Source organism: Ovis canadensis, chromosome 13 (assembly GCF_042477335.2).
Source record: "Ovis canadensis isolate MfBH-ARS-UI-01 breed Bighorn chromosome 13, ARS-UI_OviCan_v2, whole genome shotgun sequence".
NCBI classification, from domain to species: Eukaryota; Metazoa; Chordata; class Mammalia; order Artiodactyla; family Bovidae; genus Ovis; species Ovis canadensis.
This window is the reverse complement of record NC_091257.1, coordinates 48507010-48528309: the sequence shown is the minus strand read 5'-3', so window position 1 is coordinate 48528309 and position 21300 is coordinate 48507010. Positions and strand designations below refer to the sequence as shown.

At 39.7% G+C, this 21300-nt stretch overlaps 2 protein-coding genes across 15 annotated transcripts in view; one reads left to right on the top strand and one right to left on the bottom strand.

Annotated features, from left to right (window-relative positions):
- ZEB1 (zinc finger E-box binding homeobox 1) overlaps positions 1-4438 on the top strand; it is a 201742-nt gene extending 197304 nt beyond the window's left edge. For all 12 annotated transcript variants that reach the window (XM_069547657.1, XM_069547649.1, XM_069547651.1 and 9 more), the window contains 2 exons: positions 1612-1792; positions 1916-4438. In XM_069547657.1, coding sequence (XP_069403758.1) covers positions 1612-1792; positions 1916-2514 — 780 coding nt within the window. In that variant the 3' untranslated portion in view covers positions 2515-4438. The remainder of the gene's footprint in view (positions 1-1611; positions 1793-1915) is intronic.
- The window catches only part of LOC138417462 (uncharacterized), a 60575-nt gene that overhangs the window by 16954 nt on the left and 22321 nt on the right, over positions 1-21300 (bottom strand). The gene's annotated exons all lie outside the window — the stretch shown is intronic.

Sequence of the window (21300 nt, the reverse complement as noted above, 5' to 3'; positions counted from 1 at the left end):
ACAGATGTTTTACACCAGGCTAACTTAGCTCTCACTTTTTGTGTTAACCTCTGTTTATAAAAGGCTTTAATGAAGCAAACAAAAGTATATAAAAAATTCACCTAATGAGTTTCCTGATGATTTTATAAGCTGTAAACTGGTGTTCAATCATAATACCACATGAGGGAATACAGTTGTGAATCTGTGTTTTCCTCTGTAACGCTCTCCGAGTCCGTGACAGTTACGATAAAGCTATTCTGCATGACTGTTGTGTGTTGCACTGTCCAGGCTTTTTCTGTGTCACTGACCTTGATGTCTCCATTTTTTCCATCAATTTCTGATCGAATCAAATGAATACTAGAGATAAATTTAATCTTTTCCCAAATACTTACTCTAAGAAGATACAACTAAAATAATTATAATATCCTGTTCATGTATGTTTTGCTACTTTTGTCTCCTTAAATATTGCTACCAATGGGGCTTCCTGTAATTGTGGTAACCTTGAGAAAGTTTTCACATGGCTAAATTTTTCATGAAATCTAAATTTTAACTGTATAAAACACTCTTCACACCTTTGAAGAATAAACTGGGAAATTTCAGTTAACGAGATCCAGTAACATGAAGAGAGTTCCTTTAACACCATTGGCAGCTTACAAGTGACAGAAAAACGTCTGTCAGCACTGCGCACCCCTTGTTGTTTAGTCACTCAGCTTAGTTGTATCTGACTCTTGGTGACCCCATGGACTATATAGCCCACCAGGCTCCCCTGTGCATGGAATTTCCCAGGCAAAAATACTGGAGAGGTTTGACATCTCCTCCAGAGAATCTTCCTGCATCAGGGATTGAACCCACATCTCCTGCATTGGCAGGCAGATTCTTTACCACTGAGCCACCAGGGAAGTCCTCTCCTGCCTTACAAAGCTATAAGAAATTGTGGGAAACCTCTAAACTTGTGGAAAATGTGTGAGTTTAGGATGGAAGTCTTCAGGAAAGACACAGGATCCTAGGAGCCCAATCCCACTGCAGGCTCCCTGCAGAATTCTTCCACCTACAGGAGACCCTGCTGCCAGTTTTCTTCCTAACCCTCACCCAAAACTCTGAAGATTCACCATCAAGCAAGGATTCTTGTTTAAAAACACAGACCTGCCTGCATTGTTTTTCCATTTTGCTTCTTAGAAAAGTGATAGAACAAACCTCCCTCTTTACAAGGAGACAATGAAGTTTAGTTCACAAAATTCTAAGGTTCTGGAAGATACAATTTAAAGACCACTTTTAAGAAAGAGTCTTAATTTTCACTTAGTAAAACCGAGAAGGTAAGTGATGCAGTTAGAAATTCACGACTGTTTAGCAAACTGGTAAGTTAAAACGTTGGGCAGACTTCTCATAAGTTAATGATCCATAGGCAGCTGAAGTGTTCTCTGCAGCGTCCTTTCTTTCAGTGCCCGCCGACCCTGGGCTGCTTTTGCTGTTGTGACTGCACTGCCCACTCACCTGAACCCTCCCTTGGAGCCTGCTTTGGTCAGGTTGTTGAAAGCAGAAATCAAAGTGGTTCCTTCAGCTCTGCTTTTATTTATGTCTGTCGTTTATCCTGTAATCTTAAATGAACTTTTCCTACTTCCTTTTCTCCTCTAGGATGAAAGGCAAGACACTAGCTCAGAAGGAGTATCCAACGTAGAGGATCAGAATGACTCCGATTCCACGCCCCCCAAAAAGAAAATGCGGAAGACAGAAAACGGAATGTATGCTTGTGATTTGTGTGATAAGATATTCCAAAAGAGTAGCTCACTGTTGAGACATAAATACGAACACACAGGTATGTATGTTAAGGAAGCTGCCAGTTTTGCAGTTGAATTGATGGCTATTTCCATAACCGGAAGTGCCCCAAGGCCTAGCAGCTCCATGCTGTTACATTTCATAGCTGTGCCCTTATTTTCAGGTAAAAGACCCCACGAGTGTGGCATCTGCAAAAAGGCGTTTAAACACAAGCATCACCTGATCGAGCACATGCGCCTGCACTCCGGGGAGAAGCCCTACCAGTGCGACAAGTGCGGGAAGCGCTTCTCCCACTCGGGCTCCTACTCCCAGCACATGAACCACCGCTACTCCTACTGCAAGAGGGAGGCCGAGGAGCGGGAGCCCCCCGAGCCGGGGGCCGCAGGCCCAGGGGTCCCGCCTGAGCAGCACGCGGGGCAGGGCGACTCGGACGAGAGGGAGAGCTCGACGCGGGAGGAGGATGAGGACAGCGAAAAGGAGGAGGAAGAGGAGGAGGAGGAGCGGGAGCTGGAGGAGATGGAGGAGGAGAAGGGAAGTGGAGCGGCGCAAGGGGCGGAGGAGGTGGAGGAGGAGGTGGAGGACGGAGAGGAGGAGATGGACGACGAGGAGGACGAGGAGGAGGAGGCGGAGGAGGAGGGGGAGAGAGCAGAAACGGAAGGTGTGGGGCAGGGGGCGGGGGCTGGAAGCCAAGCCCATAGCTTAGAACATAAAGTCAGTGAGGGCAGCGAGCAGGTGTCTGAAGAGAAAACAAATGAAGCCTAATAGTTTTTCTAGAAAAGAAAGAAAATTCTAATTGGTAATGAAGTTTTGTTCTATATTATACATGCTTTTCATGGAAACACAGTAACCTGTATACTGTGATTTCTGTTCACTACTGTGTAAAGTAAAAATTTAAAAAAACACAAAATCAAAAAAAAAAAAAACCACACAAAAAAAATCCGGGTGTGCCTGAACCTCAGACCTAGTAATTTTTCATGCATTTTTCAAAGTTAGGAACAAGTTTGTAACATGAAGCAGATTAGAAAACTGAATGACTCAGAAAGCAGAGATTTAACAGGTTAAAGAAAGCTGATTGATTAGATGAGCACCTGACATTGTTTCATTTTATCAGTATTAATTAGCACTCTTACGTTAGTTTATTCTTAAGCTGTACAATTGGGAGAAATTTTATAATTTTTTATTGGTAAACATATGCTAAATCCGCTTCAGTATTTTATTATGTTTTTTAAAATGTGATAACTTCTGCACTACAGAATTCCCTTCACGGAGAAGTATAATGCAGTTCAAAACCGTGCTAACTACCTTTTCTAAATTCAACCTAGAAGGTAGTCATTTCTAATATTTAGATGTCACAGTAGAGCGTATTCTCATTTAAAGTGTATTGTTAGCCTTAAGAAAGCAGCCGCTAGAAGAGCTGAAGTTTCTTACTCATGTGGGTTAAAATGGAGTTGACGAGATTGCCGTTGAGTTCTGATTGCAGGGACTAACAGTGTTGATACTGGTGAGACAGCAGAGACGTCAGAATCAGTGTTCGTAATTGTGTTTGCGTACATGGTACACAAATATGAAGGATGTGATATGAAGCTTTGTATCTCCTCTGGCCTTAAGCAAGACCTGTGTGCTGTAAGTGCCATTTATCAGTATTTTCAAGGCTCTGACCAGCCTCCGTTCATGCGTGGCCTACAATAACTAGCATTTGTTGATTTGTTTCTTGTATCAAAATTCCAAAATAAAACTTAAAAACCACTGACTCTGTCAGAGAAGCCAAACACTGGGACATTTCACCCTTTAATTCCTCAGTATTCATTTTGCGTTAATTGACTTTCAAAATTTCTCTACTGAAACGAAAGGGAAATTTTCTAATCTGCTTTATCCATGTACTTGCATTTCAGACATGGACCTGCCATTGTTATTTGGCTCATAACTGTTTCCAAATGTTAGTTATTATGGACCCAGTTTATTAACAACATTAGCTGATTTTTACCTATCAGTATTATTTTATTTCTTTTAGTTTATAGATCTGTGCAACATTTTTGTACTGTATGTCTTCAAACTTGGCAGTATTAATACCCTTCTTACTGACATATGTACTTTTAGTTTTAGAAAACTTTTATATTTATGTGTCTTATTTTTATATTTCTTTATTTATTACACAGTGTAGTGTATAATACTGTAGTTTGTATTAATACAATAATATATTTTAGTATGAAAATTTGGAAAGTTGATAAGATTTAAAGTAGAGATGCAATTGGTTCTCTTGCATTGAGATTTGATTTAACAGTGTTATGTTAACATTTATACTTGCCTTGGACTGTAGAACAGAATTTAAATGGGAATGTATTAGTTTTACAACTGCAATCAAGTCATTTTACCTTTACCCAGTTTTTAATATAAAACTCTTAAATTTTGAAATTCACTGTGTGACTAATAGCATGATGCTCTGCGGTTTTATTAAGAGATTAGTCTAACCATAAAACTCTCATTTCCTTAGGAAGCCAAATTAGGATAACCTCATGTAAACAGTGTTGGGAACAACGTTTAACATTTTGTGCCAATTTGTTCCTGTATTCATGTATGTAAGTTACAAATCTGACTCTTCATTTTTAAGTTCCTTGTTACACCATGGTCATTTTCTAGTTTTTTACCAGACTCCCCATCTCACAATAAAATGCATCAACAAGCCTGACCTGCTGTCCTTCTTTTGATCATTGTCAAGATTTTCTCTGGAAAACTGTTAAGTGGGTATATAGTCATCCTGCTCTGGGTGTATGTTGGGCTGAGTTTGGGTAAACTCAGTGGTTTAGACATTCCCCACTAAGTCAGGGATTTTCCTGCAGCTGGTGTTTCTGGGAATGTCAGAGGTGACAATGAATGGCCAACTGAGAGCTTGCATCCTCGTCCAGAAGCTTTTACCCCCGACTCTGGATTTGTGACCTCTTACCCTGGGGGAGCTGGGTTTCACAGTCTTTCCTCTGCACTCCCAAAGCCTTTGCCTTCCTCACCTCAGCCCCTACACTGTCACTCACGCCCCTCCCACCAGGACCAGGATCCTCTGGACCACCTGCCAGGTCACTCTCCTGCCCCAGTGCCCAGCACAAGTCCATGCGGCCGTGTGTGCTGAACGATAATATAATTTGCATGTTAAAAGAGCTCAGCTATGTCTTTACTACTCTTTTGCTTCTGTATATGTTAAATGATTTCAGCAATTTGGTAATGTCCTTATTCAGGTCCTATTAAACACTAGACATAATAGACAAATAGTAAACTCTGCCTGTCCACCTGCCTTTCTGTTCTGATTTGTGAGTTTATTTCTAGGTGTCTTCCTTGTGCTTAACCTCATGGTACATGACACATGTGTTCAAGGCCCCTGGGAGGAGTGCCGGCACCCATCCTAACAAATTCCACGAGGACCCCCTTCCCTTCTGATGGCCTCACATTCCCAGCGTGACGCCTCACTTCTATCAATGAAAAACCTCCCCAGTAAGCACAGTAGAGGTTTAGGAACCAAGAATAAGTAACCGTTCTGAGGACACATTCATACTATAATCACTCTAACAGGAAGCTCAAAGAAGTCCGTGCTCAATTTATATGGGTAAATGGCTAATGAAGGAATTCTAGATTCATCAGAGAAGTTCTGAAGATGAAAACGCATCAGCATTTCCCGTCACTCCCCCAAATCCAGCAACAGTGTGCCACTGGCCTGTGCCACGTGCACAGACTCCTTGCTGCTGCTGTTGTCAAAGCTGGTTTCGCAGAAGCCTTACAAGACAGAAACACCACGTGCCCATGAGCACACACATATTAAGGAGCAGAATAACATCTGGCACGGAGAGCCATGTTCATCACCAGCCTGCATCACAGCTCATGTGAGAACAGCCCACACTTACATCTAAACTTAAGCCTGGCCATAGGTAATATGAGTAGAAGATGTCAGCAAGACGTGTCATAACATGGAGAAAAAGAGAAGGGCAAAGACTCTTTTTTCAAATCTATGTGTAAGCTTAAAATCAGCCATGAAAACATGAAAATGCAAACTTAGACTTCTGAAGATCAATGGGAGGATATACTAGAACAACTATAATACGGACTCCGAACCTTAAAAAAATAAAACATAAATTTCTCTGTTCTGGTGAACAAACAGTCCACTCAACAATTCACATTTTTTCTCAACAACACATGGGACATTCATGACGAGAAACCATATTATGAGCCATGAAACAACCTTCAAATTCAAAAGAATTAAAAACAAAGTGGTTTTCTCTGACTACAAAATAAACTAGAAATCAGTAACAGAAATACATCTGGCAAATCCCCTCCCCCTGCCCTGCAAAACTATTTGAAACTGTTAACATGTTTCTCGGTAAACATTGACAATAAAAAGAACTAAGTAAAAATGAAAATCCAACATCAGAAGTTGCAGTAACCAGTAAAAGCAGTGCATATAAGAAAATTCATAATATTAAATGCTTATATTAGAAAAGAAGGCATAAGTTTCCCCCTTTAGAAATTAGAAGAATAAAATTAAATCCAAGCCAAGCAGAAAAGCAGTAAAAGAAGAAGTTAATGGCACAGAAAACAAAAGCAATGGGTATACCAATGCAATCAGAACCTAATTCTTTGAAAAACTTAATTGATAAACCTCTAGCCAGATAGATCAAGAAGACAAATCATCAAGAATAAGAGAAGATACTCTTGAAAATTCTACAGGGTAAAAGGATGAAAAGGAAGTATTGTGAACTTTAAGCCAATGAACTTGAGAGCTTTGATGAAAATGACACAACCAAAACTCACTATAATAAGAAATAGATAACCTGATTAGTCCAAGCACAAAGAAATTGCCAGTTAAAAACCTTCCCATAGGACTTCCCTGGTAGTCCAATGGTTAAGACTCCACCTGCCAATGCAGGGGACGTGGGTTCAATCCCTGGTCCAGGAAGATCCCACATGCACTAAGCCTGTGTGCCACAAGCTCTAGAGCCTGTGCTCTACAATAAGAGAAGCCACTGCAATGAGAAGCTAACACATCACAACTAGAGAGCAGCCCCCACTTGCCACAACTAGAGAAAGCCCATGCACAGCAACAAAGACCCAGTGCAGCCATAAATAAATAAAACTTTAAAAAATCTTCCCACCAAGAAGACTCCAGGACCAGATGGCTTCACCAGTGAATTCTACCAAGAAGTTATTGTACAAATTCCACACAAGCTCATCCAGAAAATAAAACACATTTCCTGCCTTAGTCTGTGGACCCAGCATTAACCTGATAGGAAAATCAATAACATAACAATAAGTAAAAACTTCACATAGTATTTCTCTGAATGTAGATGCAAAAATCCTTGACAAAGTATTTGGAAATCATTTTGAGTAGTGTATCAAAAGGAAAATACTTTATGACCAAGTGGAATTTTATCCCAGGACTGCAAGGTTGTTTGGCATTCAGAAACCAATTTACATCATTTTTACATACTTCTGTCATATTTACAGGACAAAAAGAAAAGCCACATGATCATCTTAACAGGTGTAGAGGAAGCACCTGACAAAATTCTACACCAAATCATAAAAGTCCTCAGCAATCTAGGAATAGAAGGAAATTTCCTCAATCTAACAGAGGGCACCTGCAACAAACCCCATAGTTATTACAATAATTTTGAAAAATTGAATGGTTTCTTCATAAAATTATAAACAAAGCAAGAATGTCTACTCTCACTCTTTTTTTAAAGCATTGTACTAGAGGTCCCGTCAGGTGCAGCATAACAGGAAAAAGAAATGAAAGGCACACAGATTGGGAAAAGAGAAGTAACTTTTTATTTGCAGATATAAGGTCATCATGCAAAAATCTATCATTTTTATAACAGTGGTAAAATGGAAATTTAATTTTTTAATATAGGAATCATTTACGGATAATTTATCAAATATGGGCAGAACCTGGGCACCAAAAGTACTAAATACAGCTGAAAGAAGCAATGCAAATGAGAAGATAGTCCATGTGTACCGATCAGAAGATTGATTCAATGTCATTGCTGTGTCAGTCCTCCTCAAATTCATCTATTGATTCAACATGATTCCAGTGAAAACTGAAGCCATATAATTGTGGAAATTGACAGCTTTATTCAATGTTTATATGGAAATGCAAAGGACTTCAGGTAAGCATAACAATTTTGGAAAAGAAGAAAAATTGGAGGACTTAGATTACCTGATTTTTAGCCTTCCTATAAAGTTGCAGCAGTCAATACAAGGTTGTAAGAGCATGAGAATGGACATAGAGATCAAGAAAACCATTAAAAGTTAGGAGGAGACCCACATATTCATAGCCAATTGATTTTTGCCAAAGGTGCTAAGATAATCCAATGGTTAAATGATCATCTTTTCAAAATATACTGCTGATATTAGAACTTGATCCTCATGTCACCCCATATGCAGGAAAATGAACTTGACCTTATGTCATACCATACAGAGAAATTATTTCCAAATGGATAACATACTTAAATACAAGAGCTGAAATTATAAACCTTCTGGAAGAAAACATAAGGAAGGAATTCTTTGTGACGTCCAATTAGGCAAATAGTTCGTAGATAAGACGCAAAAAGGATGCATGAGTCATAGAAAAAAGTAGCTGATGAAATTACAACTTAAAAATTTTGCTCTCCAAGATACTGTTAAGAAAATCAAAAGAGAAGACAGACTGGGAGAATACTTACACACACTCATTTATATACCTAAGACTATCGGTAATACCAAATACTGTGCAAAATAGAAAGCAACCGGAACTCTCATACATTACTAGTGGGAATTTAAAATAGTATACCCACTTTAGAAGATAGTTTGTCAGTGTCTGATAAAGTTAAATACAGTTAGATACTCACTGGAGACATATTAGTATGTCTTTTGTTATCATTATTGATTGGAGACTTAGCAATACATTTTTAGGGAGTAATACAATTAACTGTGCCAAGTTATTACAGCTTAAAATTGATCATAGGTTCATTATGCAATTTGTGACTGTCGTGATCACATTTTGCTCCATCAGATTTTTGTTCAAACCTTGTATATATTATAAACACAAGTTTATTACCATAAAATTTTCAAAAATGACGTATCATGGAATTTTGAGTGAAGAATTTTTCAGTGAATTTTATGCAGATACTTTCTCTGATTGTTCACACAACATGTATACCAGTATCTCAGAAGATAATTCTTCAAAATGTTCTGATTCATATGGTATGAATATTAAACCAACAAAAAGACAAACCTTAGTGATTGCTTCTGATATAAAAAGTGAAAATGAAACTCATGGTGCTGGAGAAGATTTACAGGTGTGTCAGGTGTAACAACTGAATGTAATAACCTGCAAAGTGTTTAGTGAAATAAAAGAATTCATTTTTGGCTGGCCAAAATAAAAATCACCAGCCACAAGTGTTAGTTTCTGCAGAAATCCTCCAGTTAATACTGAATTGAAAGCCAGAAATCCACTCTTTTGTGTTTACCAAAGCTTAATAAAGGCATAAGTCCACTCAAAAATTGTATTAAGACATGCATAGCAGTTTTAGCCATAACAGCCAAACTGAAGATAACCCAGATATCTAGCAACCAGGGAATAAATACACTGCAGTATTCCACACAATGGAATACCACTCAACAATAAGCAACACATACAACATGGATGAATCTGAAGAGCAGATATGCTAACTACAGCACGAAGACTGGTGCCCATACAGGAATACACCTTTGCAAAAACTGTAAAAAATTAGCCTTTTCAATGTTTCCACTTTCTTTATTAATTAAAAGAAGATCAAAACAAAACACGGAGTAAGCACTGTCTGTGTGTTCTAAGTATATTGAGCTGTGTTGCAGAGACTCACTATTTCTGTTACTGGATTAGGCTTCTTTTAGGGTACTAGAAAGTGGGAAGGGAACTCTCTTAAATGCAGACATATTCAAGGCAAATTAGAAGTTAAAATTTTTTTAAATAATCTCTTATCTTCAGAAAATGCTATGTTCTACTATTACTCTGGGGCTTGTCTGTTTTCTTATCGTAAAATAAGTACAATATATACTTTACCATTTTAACCATGTCTAAGTACACAGTTCAGTAGCGTGAAGTATATTCACCATGTTGTACTATCACCACTATCCACTTTTCATCATCTCCAAACAGAAGCTTTGTACCCGTAACTCCTCACCCCTCCCTCTCCCCAGCCTCTGTTAATCTTATTATGCACTCCTGTATTTTCTCTATGAACTGGTCTACTCTGCATACCTCATATGAGTGGAATCATGCAGTATTTGTCCTTTTGTGTCTGGCTTATTTCACTTAGCATAACCGTTTATCCTCAAGGTTCATCCATGCTGTAGTATGTATCAGAATTGCATTCCTTTTTAAGGCTAAATAATATTCCGTTGACTGTATATGCCACATCTTGTTTACCCACTCATCTATCAATAGACATCTATTTCCACCTTTTCTGGCTAATGTGAATAAGGCCTCTGTGATCACTGACTTGCAAATACTTGAGTTCCTGCTCTCAATTCGTTTGGATATATACCTAGAAGTGGCACTGCAGGATCAAATGGTAATTCTACATTAAACTCTTTGAGGAGCTGCCAAACTCTTCCACGGTGGTACACCATTATATATTCCATCAGCAATGCACAAGCATTTCAATTTCTCCATGTCCTTGTCAACACTTGTTATTCTGTGTTTTGATAATAGCCATTCTGATTGGTGAACACAGTACAAGAAGCAATGAACAAAACCATCCCCAAGAAAAAGAAATGCAACAAGGCAAAATGGTTGTCTAAGGAGGCCTTAAAAATAACTGAGAAAAGAAGAGAAGTGAAAGAAAGGCGAAAGAGAAAGGGAAAGATACACCCATCTGAATACAGAGTTCCAAAGAACAGGAAGGAGAGAAAAGAAAGTATTCTTTTTTTTTTTTTTAGTTTTTTTTTTAAATTTTAAAATCTTTAATTCTTACATGCGTTCCCAAACATGAACCCCCCTCCCACCTCCCTCCCCATAACATCTCTCTGGGTCATCCCCATGCACCAGCCCCAAGCATGCTGTATCCTGCGTCAGACATAGACTGGCGATTCAATTCTTACATGATAGTATACATGTTAGAATGCCATTCTCCCAAATCATCCCACCCTCTCCCTCTCCCTCTCCCTCTGAGTCCAAAAGTCCGTTATACACATCTGTGTCTTTTTTCCTGTCTTGCATACAGGGTCGTCATTGCCATCTTCCTAAATTCCATATATATGTGTTAGTATACCGTATTGGTGTTTTTCTTTCTGGCTTACTTCACTCTGTTACGTGAACAATGCAAAGAAAAAGAGGAAAACAATAGAATGAGAAATACTAGAGATCTCTTCAAGAAACTAGAGATACCAAGGGAATATTTCATGCAAAGATGGGTACAATAAAGGACAAAAATGGTAGGAACTAACAGAAGAGATTAAGAACGGATGACAAGAATACACAGGAGAGCTGTACAAAAAAGATCTTAATGACTTGGGTAACCATGAAGGTGTGGTCACTCACCTACAGCCAGACATCCTGGAGTGTGAAGTCAACTGGGCCTTAGGAAGAATTAACTACAAACAAAACTAGTGGAGGTTATAGAATTCCAGCTGAACTGTTTCAAATCCTAAAAGATGATGACGTCAAAGTGCTACACTCAATATACCAGCAGATTTGGAAAACAGCAGTGGCCACAGGACTGGAAAAGGTTATTTTTCATTCCAATCTCAAAGAAGGGAAATGCTGAAGGATGTTCAAACTACCATACAACTGAGCTCATTTCACATGCCAGTAATGTAATGTTTAAAGTCCTTCAAGCTCGGCTTTGACAGTATGTGAACTGAGACCTTCCAGATGTACAAGCTGGGTTTAGAAAAGGCAGAGGAATTGAAGATCAAATTGCTGACATCTGTTGCATCATAGAAAATCAAGGGAATTCCAGAAAAACACTTACTTCTCATTCACTGACTACACTAAAGCCTTTGACTATGTGGATCAAAACAAACTGTGGAGAATTCCTATATGGGAATACCAGACCACGTTAACTGCCTCCTGCAACACCTGTATGCAGGTCAAGAAGCAACAGTTAGACCTGGACATGGAATAGACAGACTGTTTCAAAATCAGGAAAGGAGTGCGTCAAGGCTGTATATTGTCACCCTGCTTATTTAACTTGTATGCAGCATACATCATGCAAAATGCTGGGCTGGATGAAGCACAAGTTGGAATCAAAATTCCTGGCAGAAATATCAATAACCTCAGATATGCAGATGACACCACCCTAATGGCAGAAAGGGAAGCAAGACTAAAGAGCCTCTTGATGATGATGAAAGAGGAGAGTGAAAAAGGTGGCTTAAAACTTAACATTCAAAAATGAAGTTCATAGCATCTGGTCCCATCACTTCATGGCAAACAGATGGGGAACAGTGACAGACTTTTATTTATTTTCTTGGGCTCCAAAATCACTGCGGATGGTGACTGCCCATGAAATTAAAAGACACTTGCTCCTTGGAAAATAAGCTATGACAAACCTAGACAGCATATTTAAAAGCAGAGACATTACCTTGCTGACAGAGGTCTGTATAATCAAAGCTATGGTTTTTCCAGTAGTCATGTACAATGTGAGAGTTGGTCCATAAAGAAGGCTGAGTCCCAAAGAATTGATGCTTTCGAACTGTGGTGTTAGAGAAGACTCTTGAGAGTCCCTTGGACAGCAAGGAGATTGAGCCAGTCAATAATAAAGGAAATCAACCCTGAATATTCACTGGAAGCTGATGCTTCCAATACTTTGGCCACCTGACGCAAAGAGCCAATTCATTGGAAAAGACCCTGATGCTGGGCAAGGCTGAAGAAGAAGAAGGGGCAACAGAGGATGAGATGACTCGATGACATCACCGACTCAATGGACATGAGTTTGAGCAAACTCAAGGAGACAGTGAAGGACAGGGAAGCCTGGTATGCTACAGTCCATGGGGTCACAAAAAGTCAGAAAGGACTGAGTCACTGAAAAACAGCAATGGGTATGAGATGGTATCTCATAGTGATTTTCACTGGTATTGACTCAATTTCCCACCCTTAACGCTAACCTTTTCCTCTACATCTCCACACCAATAAAGACTCTGGGAGCCAGACATTAGGACATTTAAAACAACTAATATATGGAGGAAATTAGAAAGTAATTTCACATGCTCAAGAAAAGGCTCAGAAAAGACTCAAGAAAACATAAGTTTACACTTTAGATGGATCACTGGCTCAGAGACAGTTTACAAAAATAAAACAATAACAAAGAGCAAACCCTGGAGAAAGGGGATAATCTGATTTCCAGAGTGCCATTATTAGATTCAGAAGTCTAGCATTCAACAACAACAAAAAAATCACAAGTCATAGAAAGAGGAAAGTGTGGCCCATTCAAAAGGTAAAATAAGTCAACATAAACTGTCCCTGAAGAAGACCAGATAGCAGATCTACTAGACGAAGATGTTACAACAACTGTCTTACAGATGCTCCAAGAATTAAAGGATGAGGCAAGAAAGTCAAGAAACTGCACTGTGAACAAAGTGGAAACTAAATAGAGAGACAGGATTTTCCTAGTGGTCCAGTGGTTAAGAATCTGTCTGCCAGTGCAGGGGACATGTGTTTAATCCCTGGTCCAGGAAGATTCCACACACCATGGGGCAGCTGAGCCCGTGCGCCACAGCTACTGAGCCCATGCTCTAGAGCCCCTGTGCGCAGCAACTGAGCCCACATGCTGCAACTACTGAAGACTGCAAGCCTAGGGGTACGCACACCTCTAGCCTGTGCTCCACAACAAGAGAAGCCACAACAAGAGAAGCCACCACAGTGAGAAGCCTGCACACTGCAACAAAGGGTAGAACCTGTTCACTGCAACTAGAGAAAGCCCATGCACAGCAATGAAGACCAAGCACAGGCAAACATAAATACATTAAATAAATAAATTTTCTAAAATAGAGATTTAAAAAAAAAAAACTGAAAAGAAGTTCTATAGCTTTTGAAAAGTACAACAAACTTAAAAGTTCACTGGGCATGCTCAGTTGCTCAGTCATATCCAACTCTTTGTGACCCCATGGACTGTAGCCCACCAGGCTCCTCTGTTCATGGAGTTTTCCAGTCAAGAACACTGGAGTGGGTTGCATTTCCTACTCCAAGGGATCTTTTCAACCCAGGGATCAAACCTGCATCTCTCATGTATCCTGCATTGGCAGGCAGATTCTTATTACTGAGCCACCTGGGAAGCCTTAAAACACTGCTGCTGCTGCTAAGTCACTTCAGTCGTGTCTGACTCTGTGCCACCTCATAGACGGCAGCCCACCAGGCTCCCCCGTCCCTGGGATTCTCCAGGCAAGACTAGGGGCATTCAAAAACAGATCTGAGTAGGCCAAAGGAAGGATTAGCAAACTGGAAGATCGGGCCACAAAAATTATCAAATCTGAGGATGAGAAAGAAAAAAAAAAAACTGAAGACAGGTAAACAGAGACTGAGGGACCTGTGGGACACCACCAAGTGTACCAGCACACTCACAGGGGTCCTAGAAGAGAGGAAAGGGGAGGAGAGAACAGCTGAAGAAACAGTGGCGGAAAACTTCTCATGCTTAATTAAAAGCATGAGTATTAACTTCCAAGATGGTCAATAATCTCCAAGTCAAGATGAACTCAAAGAGACCTACACCAAGACACATCATAATCAATCCAGAGAAAGAATCTTGAAAGCAGGCAGAAAGAAGCAAATTATCACATACAAGGGACCCTCAATAAGATTATCAGATTTTTCATCAGAAACTTTAGAGTCCAGAAAACAGCGAGCCAATATACTCAAAGTGCTAAAAGAAAAAACTTTCAACCAAGAATCCTATATCCAGAAAAACTGTTTTTAAGAATGAAGAAGAAATTAAGACATTCCCAGATAAACAAAAGCTGAGGGAGTTCTTCACCATTAGACTTGCCCTGAAATAAATGCTCAAGGGAGTCCTTCAAGGTGAAATGAAAAGACACTAGATGATAACCTGAAGCCGTATTGAAAAATGAAGATTTCAATAAAGGTAATAGATGGGAAATTGTAAAAGCTATTACAAAAACAATGTGTAACTGCATTTTTTGTTTTCAACATGGTTTAAGAAATTAACACATTTAAAGAAAAAATTATTAGTGTAAAAGTTATTATTGCTGTAACTTTGGTTTATAACTCCAAATCTTGTTTTATACATAATATAAAGGACTAATTAATGCATTTTAAATGATTATCAGTTTATGTTTAGGGGTGTACAATGTATAAAGATGTAATTTTGTGACAACCACCACCAAAGAAGGTGGGGTAAAAGCTGTAAAGGAGCTGTGTTTGTATGTTAACAAAGTTAAGTTGATATAAATTCAAATTAGAGTGTTACAGCTTCAGAATGTTAACTGTAATCCCCACAGTATCCACCAGAAAATAGCTACAGAATATACATAAGAGGAAATAAGAAAGGAATTTAAACATTTCAGCACAAAAACCAGTTAAACCCAAAAAGTAACAGGAATGTAGGAAAGGAGAGCAAAAAAGCTGTAAAGCATATAAAAAACAATGACAGTAATAAGCCCCTTTTACAATTAATTACTTTAAACATAAATGGATTAAACTCTCAAATCACAAGACAGATTGGCATGTGTATAAAAACACAACTCTATAGCTATATGTATCAGTTCAGTTCAGTTGCTCAGTCGTGTCCGACTCTTTGTGACCCCATGAATCGCAGCACGCCAGGCCTCCCTGTCCAACACCAACTCCCAGATTTCACTCAGACTCACGTCCATTGAGTCAGTGATGCCATCCAGCCATCTCATCCTCTGTCGTCCCCTTCTCCTCCTGCCCCCAATCCCTCCCAGCATCAGAGTCTTTTCCAATGAGTCAACTCTTTGCATGAGGTGGCCAAAGTACTGGAGTTTCAGCTTTAGCATCATTCCTTCCAAAGAAATCCCAGGGCTGATCTCCTTCAGAATGGACTGGTTGGATCTCTCAAGAGTCTTCTCCAACACCACAGTTCAAAAGCATCAATTTTTCGGAGCTCAGCCTTCTTCACAGTCCAACTCTCACATCCATACATGACCACTGGAAAAACCATAGCTCCAACTATATGCTATCTAAAAGAGAATCATTTGATATCCAAAGACACAAGCAGGTTGAAAGTGAAAAGATGGGAAAAGATTTAACTGCAAACAGTAACCCAAAGTTACTGGGCTTCCAGGGGATGAGACTATGGTAATATGAGACAAAATAGACTTTAAATCATAAAAGGTTATAAGAGACAAAGAGGAATGTCATATATTATAAAAGGCTTAACACAGAAAAAAGATATAACAATTATAAACATTTATATATCTAATTTTCCAGACAACACTGAAGTGGGTTGCCATTTCCTTCTCCAGATCTTCCCGACTCAGGGACTGAACCCAGGTCTCCCATATTGTAGGCAGACGCTTTACCATATGAGCCCCCCAGGAAGTCATATATCTAATTACAGACCATCAAAATATAATAAATGCAGAAAAAAATGGACAGAACTGAAGGGAGAAATAGAGAGCTCCATAGTAAGAGTTGGAGACTTCAATACTCACAATAGTGGATAAAATGACTAGACAGAAAGTAAGTATGGAAATAGAAGACTTAAAAAGACAATAAACCAACTAGATATAATAGACATACACAGAACACTCTAGCCAGCAACAAGAGAATACAAATTATTCTCAAGTGCACACAGGACATTGTCCAGGATAGACCATATGTTAGGCCACAAGTCTCAAAGGTTTTAAAGATAGATACTATACAAAATATTTTCTCTAATCCACAACAGGATTACAGTTAGAAATCAATAACAAAATTCACAAAATTTTAGAAATTAAGCAACACACTCTTAACCAACGGATCGAAGAAAAACTCACAAAGGAATCTGGAAAGTCCCAGAGATGAGTACAAATGAAAACACAGTGAGGTGCAGCCAACACAGCAGAGTAGAACTGGGCTCACTCCTCACATGGGCACACAGAATTTACAACTAATTACAGAGAGACTATCGATGAGCACAAGCTGAAGACCAGCAAAAAGATTTCTCCAAAACTAAAGGTATAAAGAAGGAACCACAATGGGATGGGTAGGGATGGCAGAGGCACAATATGATCTGACCCATACCACCACCCCCTCAGGCAGACAATCCACAAAGGGGAAGATAACCACAACTGCAAAGGTTCTTTCCAAAGAGGGAGGGGTCTGAGGCCCTGCACCGAAAACAAGACCCCAGAACATGTGGCTCTGACCGGTGACAGGGCTTGTGTATGGGAGAACCAGAGGGATGCAGAAAACAGAGATTCCTAAAGGGCACACAGTAATCACACATAATTCAAGTCCCAGTGCAGACTTAGTACTTTGCAGGGATTTGGGTCAAACTCACTGATTTGGAGAGCCTCTTGGAGGCTACTGAAACTTCCCCTGGTTTCATAGACACTGGCAGCAGTCATTTTGGGGAGCTCATTCTACCACTAAGATACTGGTGCTGGCAAGCGTCATTCTGGAATCCTCCCCCCAGCCACCCACCACAGACTAGCATCATTCCCAGGTCCCTCTGGCCCCACAGCCAGCCAGCCCAGGACCCAGCCACTAGTAGACTGGCATCAACCCCAGGACCCCTCAGGACTAACAGTCAGCCACCCAAGGATTAGACCACACCAACAAGCAGGCCAGCACCAGCTCTAGGCAACCCCCACGCCATGCAGTCAGCCATGCCAGGACCCCTCCCCATCTAACAGCAAGCCAACAAGGGTGGCTTGAACTAGGGCTGTGTACTCAACTGGGCCAGGGATCAGACCCATGTACCAATGTGCCCACCGTAGTCATACTAACCACAACATAACAGTCAACACAGCCTACATGAGGTAACCAGAAGGGAGTGGGCTCCCCTTCATTGAATGTCTTCTACATAAGGCCATTTCCTCAAGATTAGGAAACAGCTGAATTACCAACACATGGAAACACAAAATTAGGCAAAATGAGGAGACAGAGGAGTATGTTCCAAACGAAGGAACAAGATCAAACTGAGAAGAAGAACTAAGTGGAGATAAGCAATTTACCCAACAAAGAGTTCAAGGTAATGATTATAAAGATGCTCAAATAACTCAGAAGAATGGATGCATGCAGTAATAAGTTTAAAAAGAGTTAGAAAGTATAAAGAAGAACCAGACAGAGCTAAAGAATACAATGACTGAAATAAATAATACAGTATAAGTGTTACTAAGTCCAAGCTCACTCTGCTTGCTGCACAACAGGCCAATGAATCCAAGAGACGAGGTGTTGAGGCAAGGAAGAGACTTTAATCAGGGAGCTGGTAGGCCAAGAAGATGGCAGATTAGCACCTCAAAATAACCATCTTATTGGGGTCCGGATGCCAGGTTCTTTTATAAATTAGAGATGAGGGGAGGTGAGGAAGCAAAGTAAAAAGGCCAGTAATCTTGCAAACATCTCCTAGAACGGCAAGCCTCAGGAAAGAGACGTGTTAATTTCTTTCTTCCTGCCATCCACATGTGGACAGGACTTTGAACAAAGGAACTTTAGTTTAGACAGAGGGGCAGGATTCTCTGAGGTAAACCATTCTGTATGATTATAATAACAAAAACAATGGAAAGCAAGTCAAAGAAACAGTTCCAACATGGAGTCAGAATTGGCTTCCTCCCTGCGACAAAAGAAATCAACAGATTAGGTGACACAGAGGCAAACACTAGTGAACTGGAAGACAGTACTGGAAAGTATCCAAGCTGAAGAGAAAAAAGAACAAAAAGAATTTTTAAAAATTAGGATAACTTCTTTAACAAAGGCGGCAAGAATAACATAATGGTGGACAGTCTCAATCTTCAATAAATGGTGCTGGGAAAACTAGACAGCTACACATAAAAGCATGAAAATTAGAATACTCTTTAGCACCATAAACAAAAATAAACTCAAAATGGATCAAAGACCTAAATGTAAGGCTGAACACTATAAAATTCTTAGAGGAAAACAACACTCTTTGACACAAATCACAGCAATATCTTTTTGGATCTACCTCCCAGAGCAATGGAAATGAAAACAAAAATAAACAAATGAGACCTAATTAGAGTTTTTGCATAGCAAAAAAATCATAAACTAAATAAAAGGACAACCCACAGAATGTGAGAAAATATTTGCAAACAAAGCAACCAACTAGAGTTTAATCTCCAAAATATACAAACAGCTCATGTAGCTCTATGTCAAGAAAACATACAACCGAGTCCAAAAATAGATAAAAGACCTAAATAGATATTTCTCCAAAGAAGACATGCAGATGGCCAAGAGACACAGGGGAAGATGCTCAACATCACTGATTAGCAAAGAAATGCAAATGAAAACTACAGCGAGGCATCACTCACAGCAGTCAGAATGGCTGTCATCAATAGGCCTACAAACAGAAAATGCTGGAGAGGATGCGGGGGTCTTCCCCAGTGGCTTGGCGGGTAAAGAATCCACCTTTAAGGCAGGAGACACAGGAGACACAGGTTTGGTCCCTGGTTCAGGAAGATTCCCTGGAGAAAACGGCAAGCCACTTCGGGCAAGTATTCTTGCCCGAAGAATCCCACAGACAGAAGAGCCTGGTGGGCTACAGGTCAAAGGGTCACAAAGAGTTGGACATGACTGTGACTGGACACACATGCATACAATGAGGATGTGGAGCAAAGGGAACTCCTACACTGTTGCTAGGAAAGTGAATCGGTACAACCACTATGGGGGACAGTATGGAAGTTCCTTAAAAACTAAAAACAGAGCTACCATGTGATCCACGAATCCCACTCCTGAACATATATTCAAAGAAAGCCTTTCTTTGAGAAGATACATGCACCCTAATGTTCACCACAGCACTATTTACAATAGCCGAGACAGGGAAGCAATCTAAATGTCCATCAACAGGGGTATGGATAAAGAAGATGCGTCATATATATACAATGGAATAATACTCAGCCATAAAAAAGAATGAAATAATGCCACTCGCAGCAACGCAGATGGACCTAGAGATTATCATGCTAAGTGAAGTAGATCAGAGAAATACAAGTATCATAGGATATCACTCATATATGTGATCTAATTTTTTTTAATGATACACATGAACTTATTTAAAAAATAGAAACAGACTCACATATTTTTAAAACAAACATATGGTTACCAAAGGGGGGACAAGGTGGGGAGTGATAAATTAGGAGCCTGAGATTAACATACACACACTAATATACATAAATAATCAACAAGGATCTACTGTATAGCACAGGGCACTACTCAATATTCTGTAATAACCTATATATTGATAAACAAACTGAAAAAGAATATGTGTATAACTGAATCGCTTTGCTATATACCTGAAACTAATACCATATTGTATATCTTCCAATAAATTTCTTTAAAATGAGGATAGTTTAAAAGAATTATGACAAAATCCAATATACTAACACTGGCATTATATGGGTTGCAGAAGGAGAAGAGACGAAAGGTGAAGAGAACTTATTTAAAGAAACAATAGCTGAAAACTTCCATAACCTAGGAAAGGAAACAGGTTCAGGAAGCACAGACAATGCCCAGTGAGATGAACCAAAGAAGTTTGTGCCAAGACACATTATGATTAAATGGCAAAATTAAAGGAAAAGAGAAAGTCTTAAAAGTATCAAGAGAAAGGTAAACATGCACAAACAGACTAGAAGCCGACTTCCCAGTCAAGAAAGGAGTGCTACGATATGTTCAAGTGATGTAAGGAAAAAACATACAACCAAGAATACCCTACCTGGCAAAGCTATCCTTTTGATTTTAAGGGCAGATCAAGAGTTTTACACATAAGCAGAACCTAGAAGATTTAGCACCACTAAACTGACTTTACTGGAAACACTGAAAGGACTTCTCTAGGAAAAAAGAAAGACCACACTAGAATGTGAAAAACACAAACACCGCATGGTGAAGGCACACATACAGTAAAGGCAGGAGATCAACCACTTCTACAGGTTCAGTTCAGTGCTCAGTCGTGTCCGACTCTTTGTGACCCCACAGACTGCAGCACGCCAGGCTTCCCTGGCCATCACCAACTCTCAGAGCTTGCTCATACTCATGTCCATTGAGTCGGTGATGCCATCCAACCATCTCATCCTCTGTCGTCCCCTTCGTCTCCTGCCTTCAATCTTCCCCAGCATTAGGGTCTTTTGCAAGGAGTCAGTTCTTCACATCAGATGGCCAAAGTATTGGAGTTTCAGCTTCAACATCAGTCCTTCCGATGAATAATCAGGACTGATCTCCTTTAGGATGGACTGGTTGGATCTCCTTGCAGTCCAAGGAACTCTCAAGAGTCTTCTCCAACACCACAGTTCAAAAGCATCAACTCTTCAGTGCTCAGCTTTCTTTATGGTCCAACTCTCACATCCATATGTGACTGCTGGAAAAACCATAGCTTTGATTAAAGGAACTTGTCGGCAAAGTAATGTCTGTGCTTTTTAATATGCTGT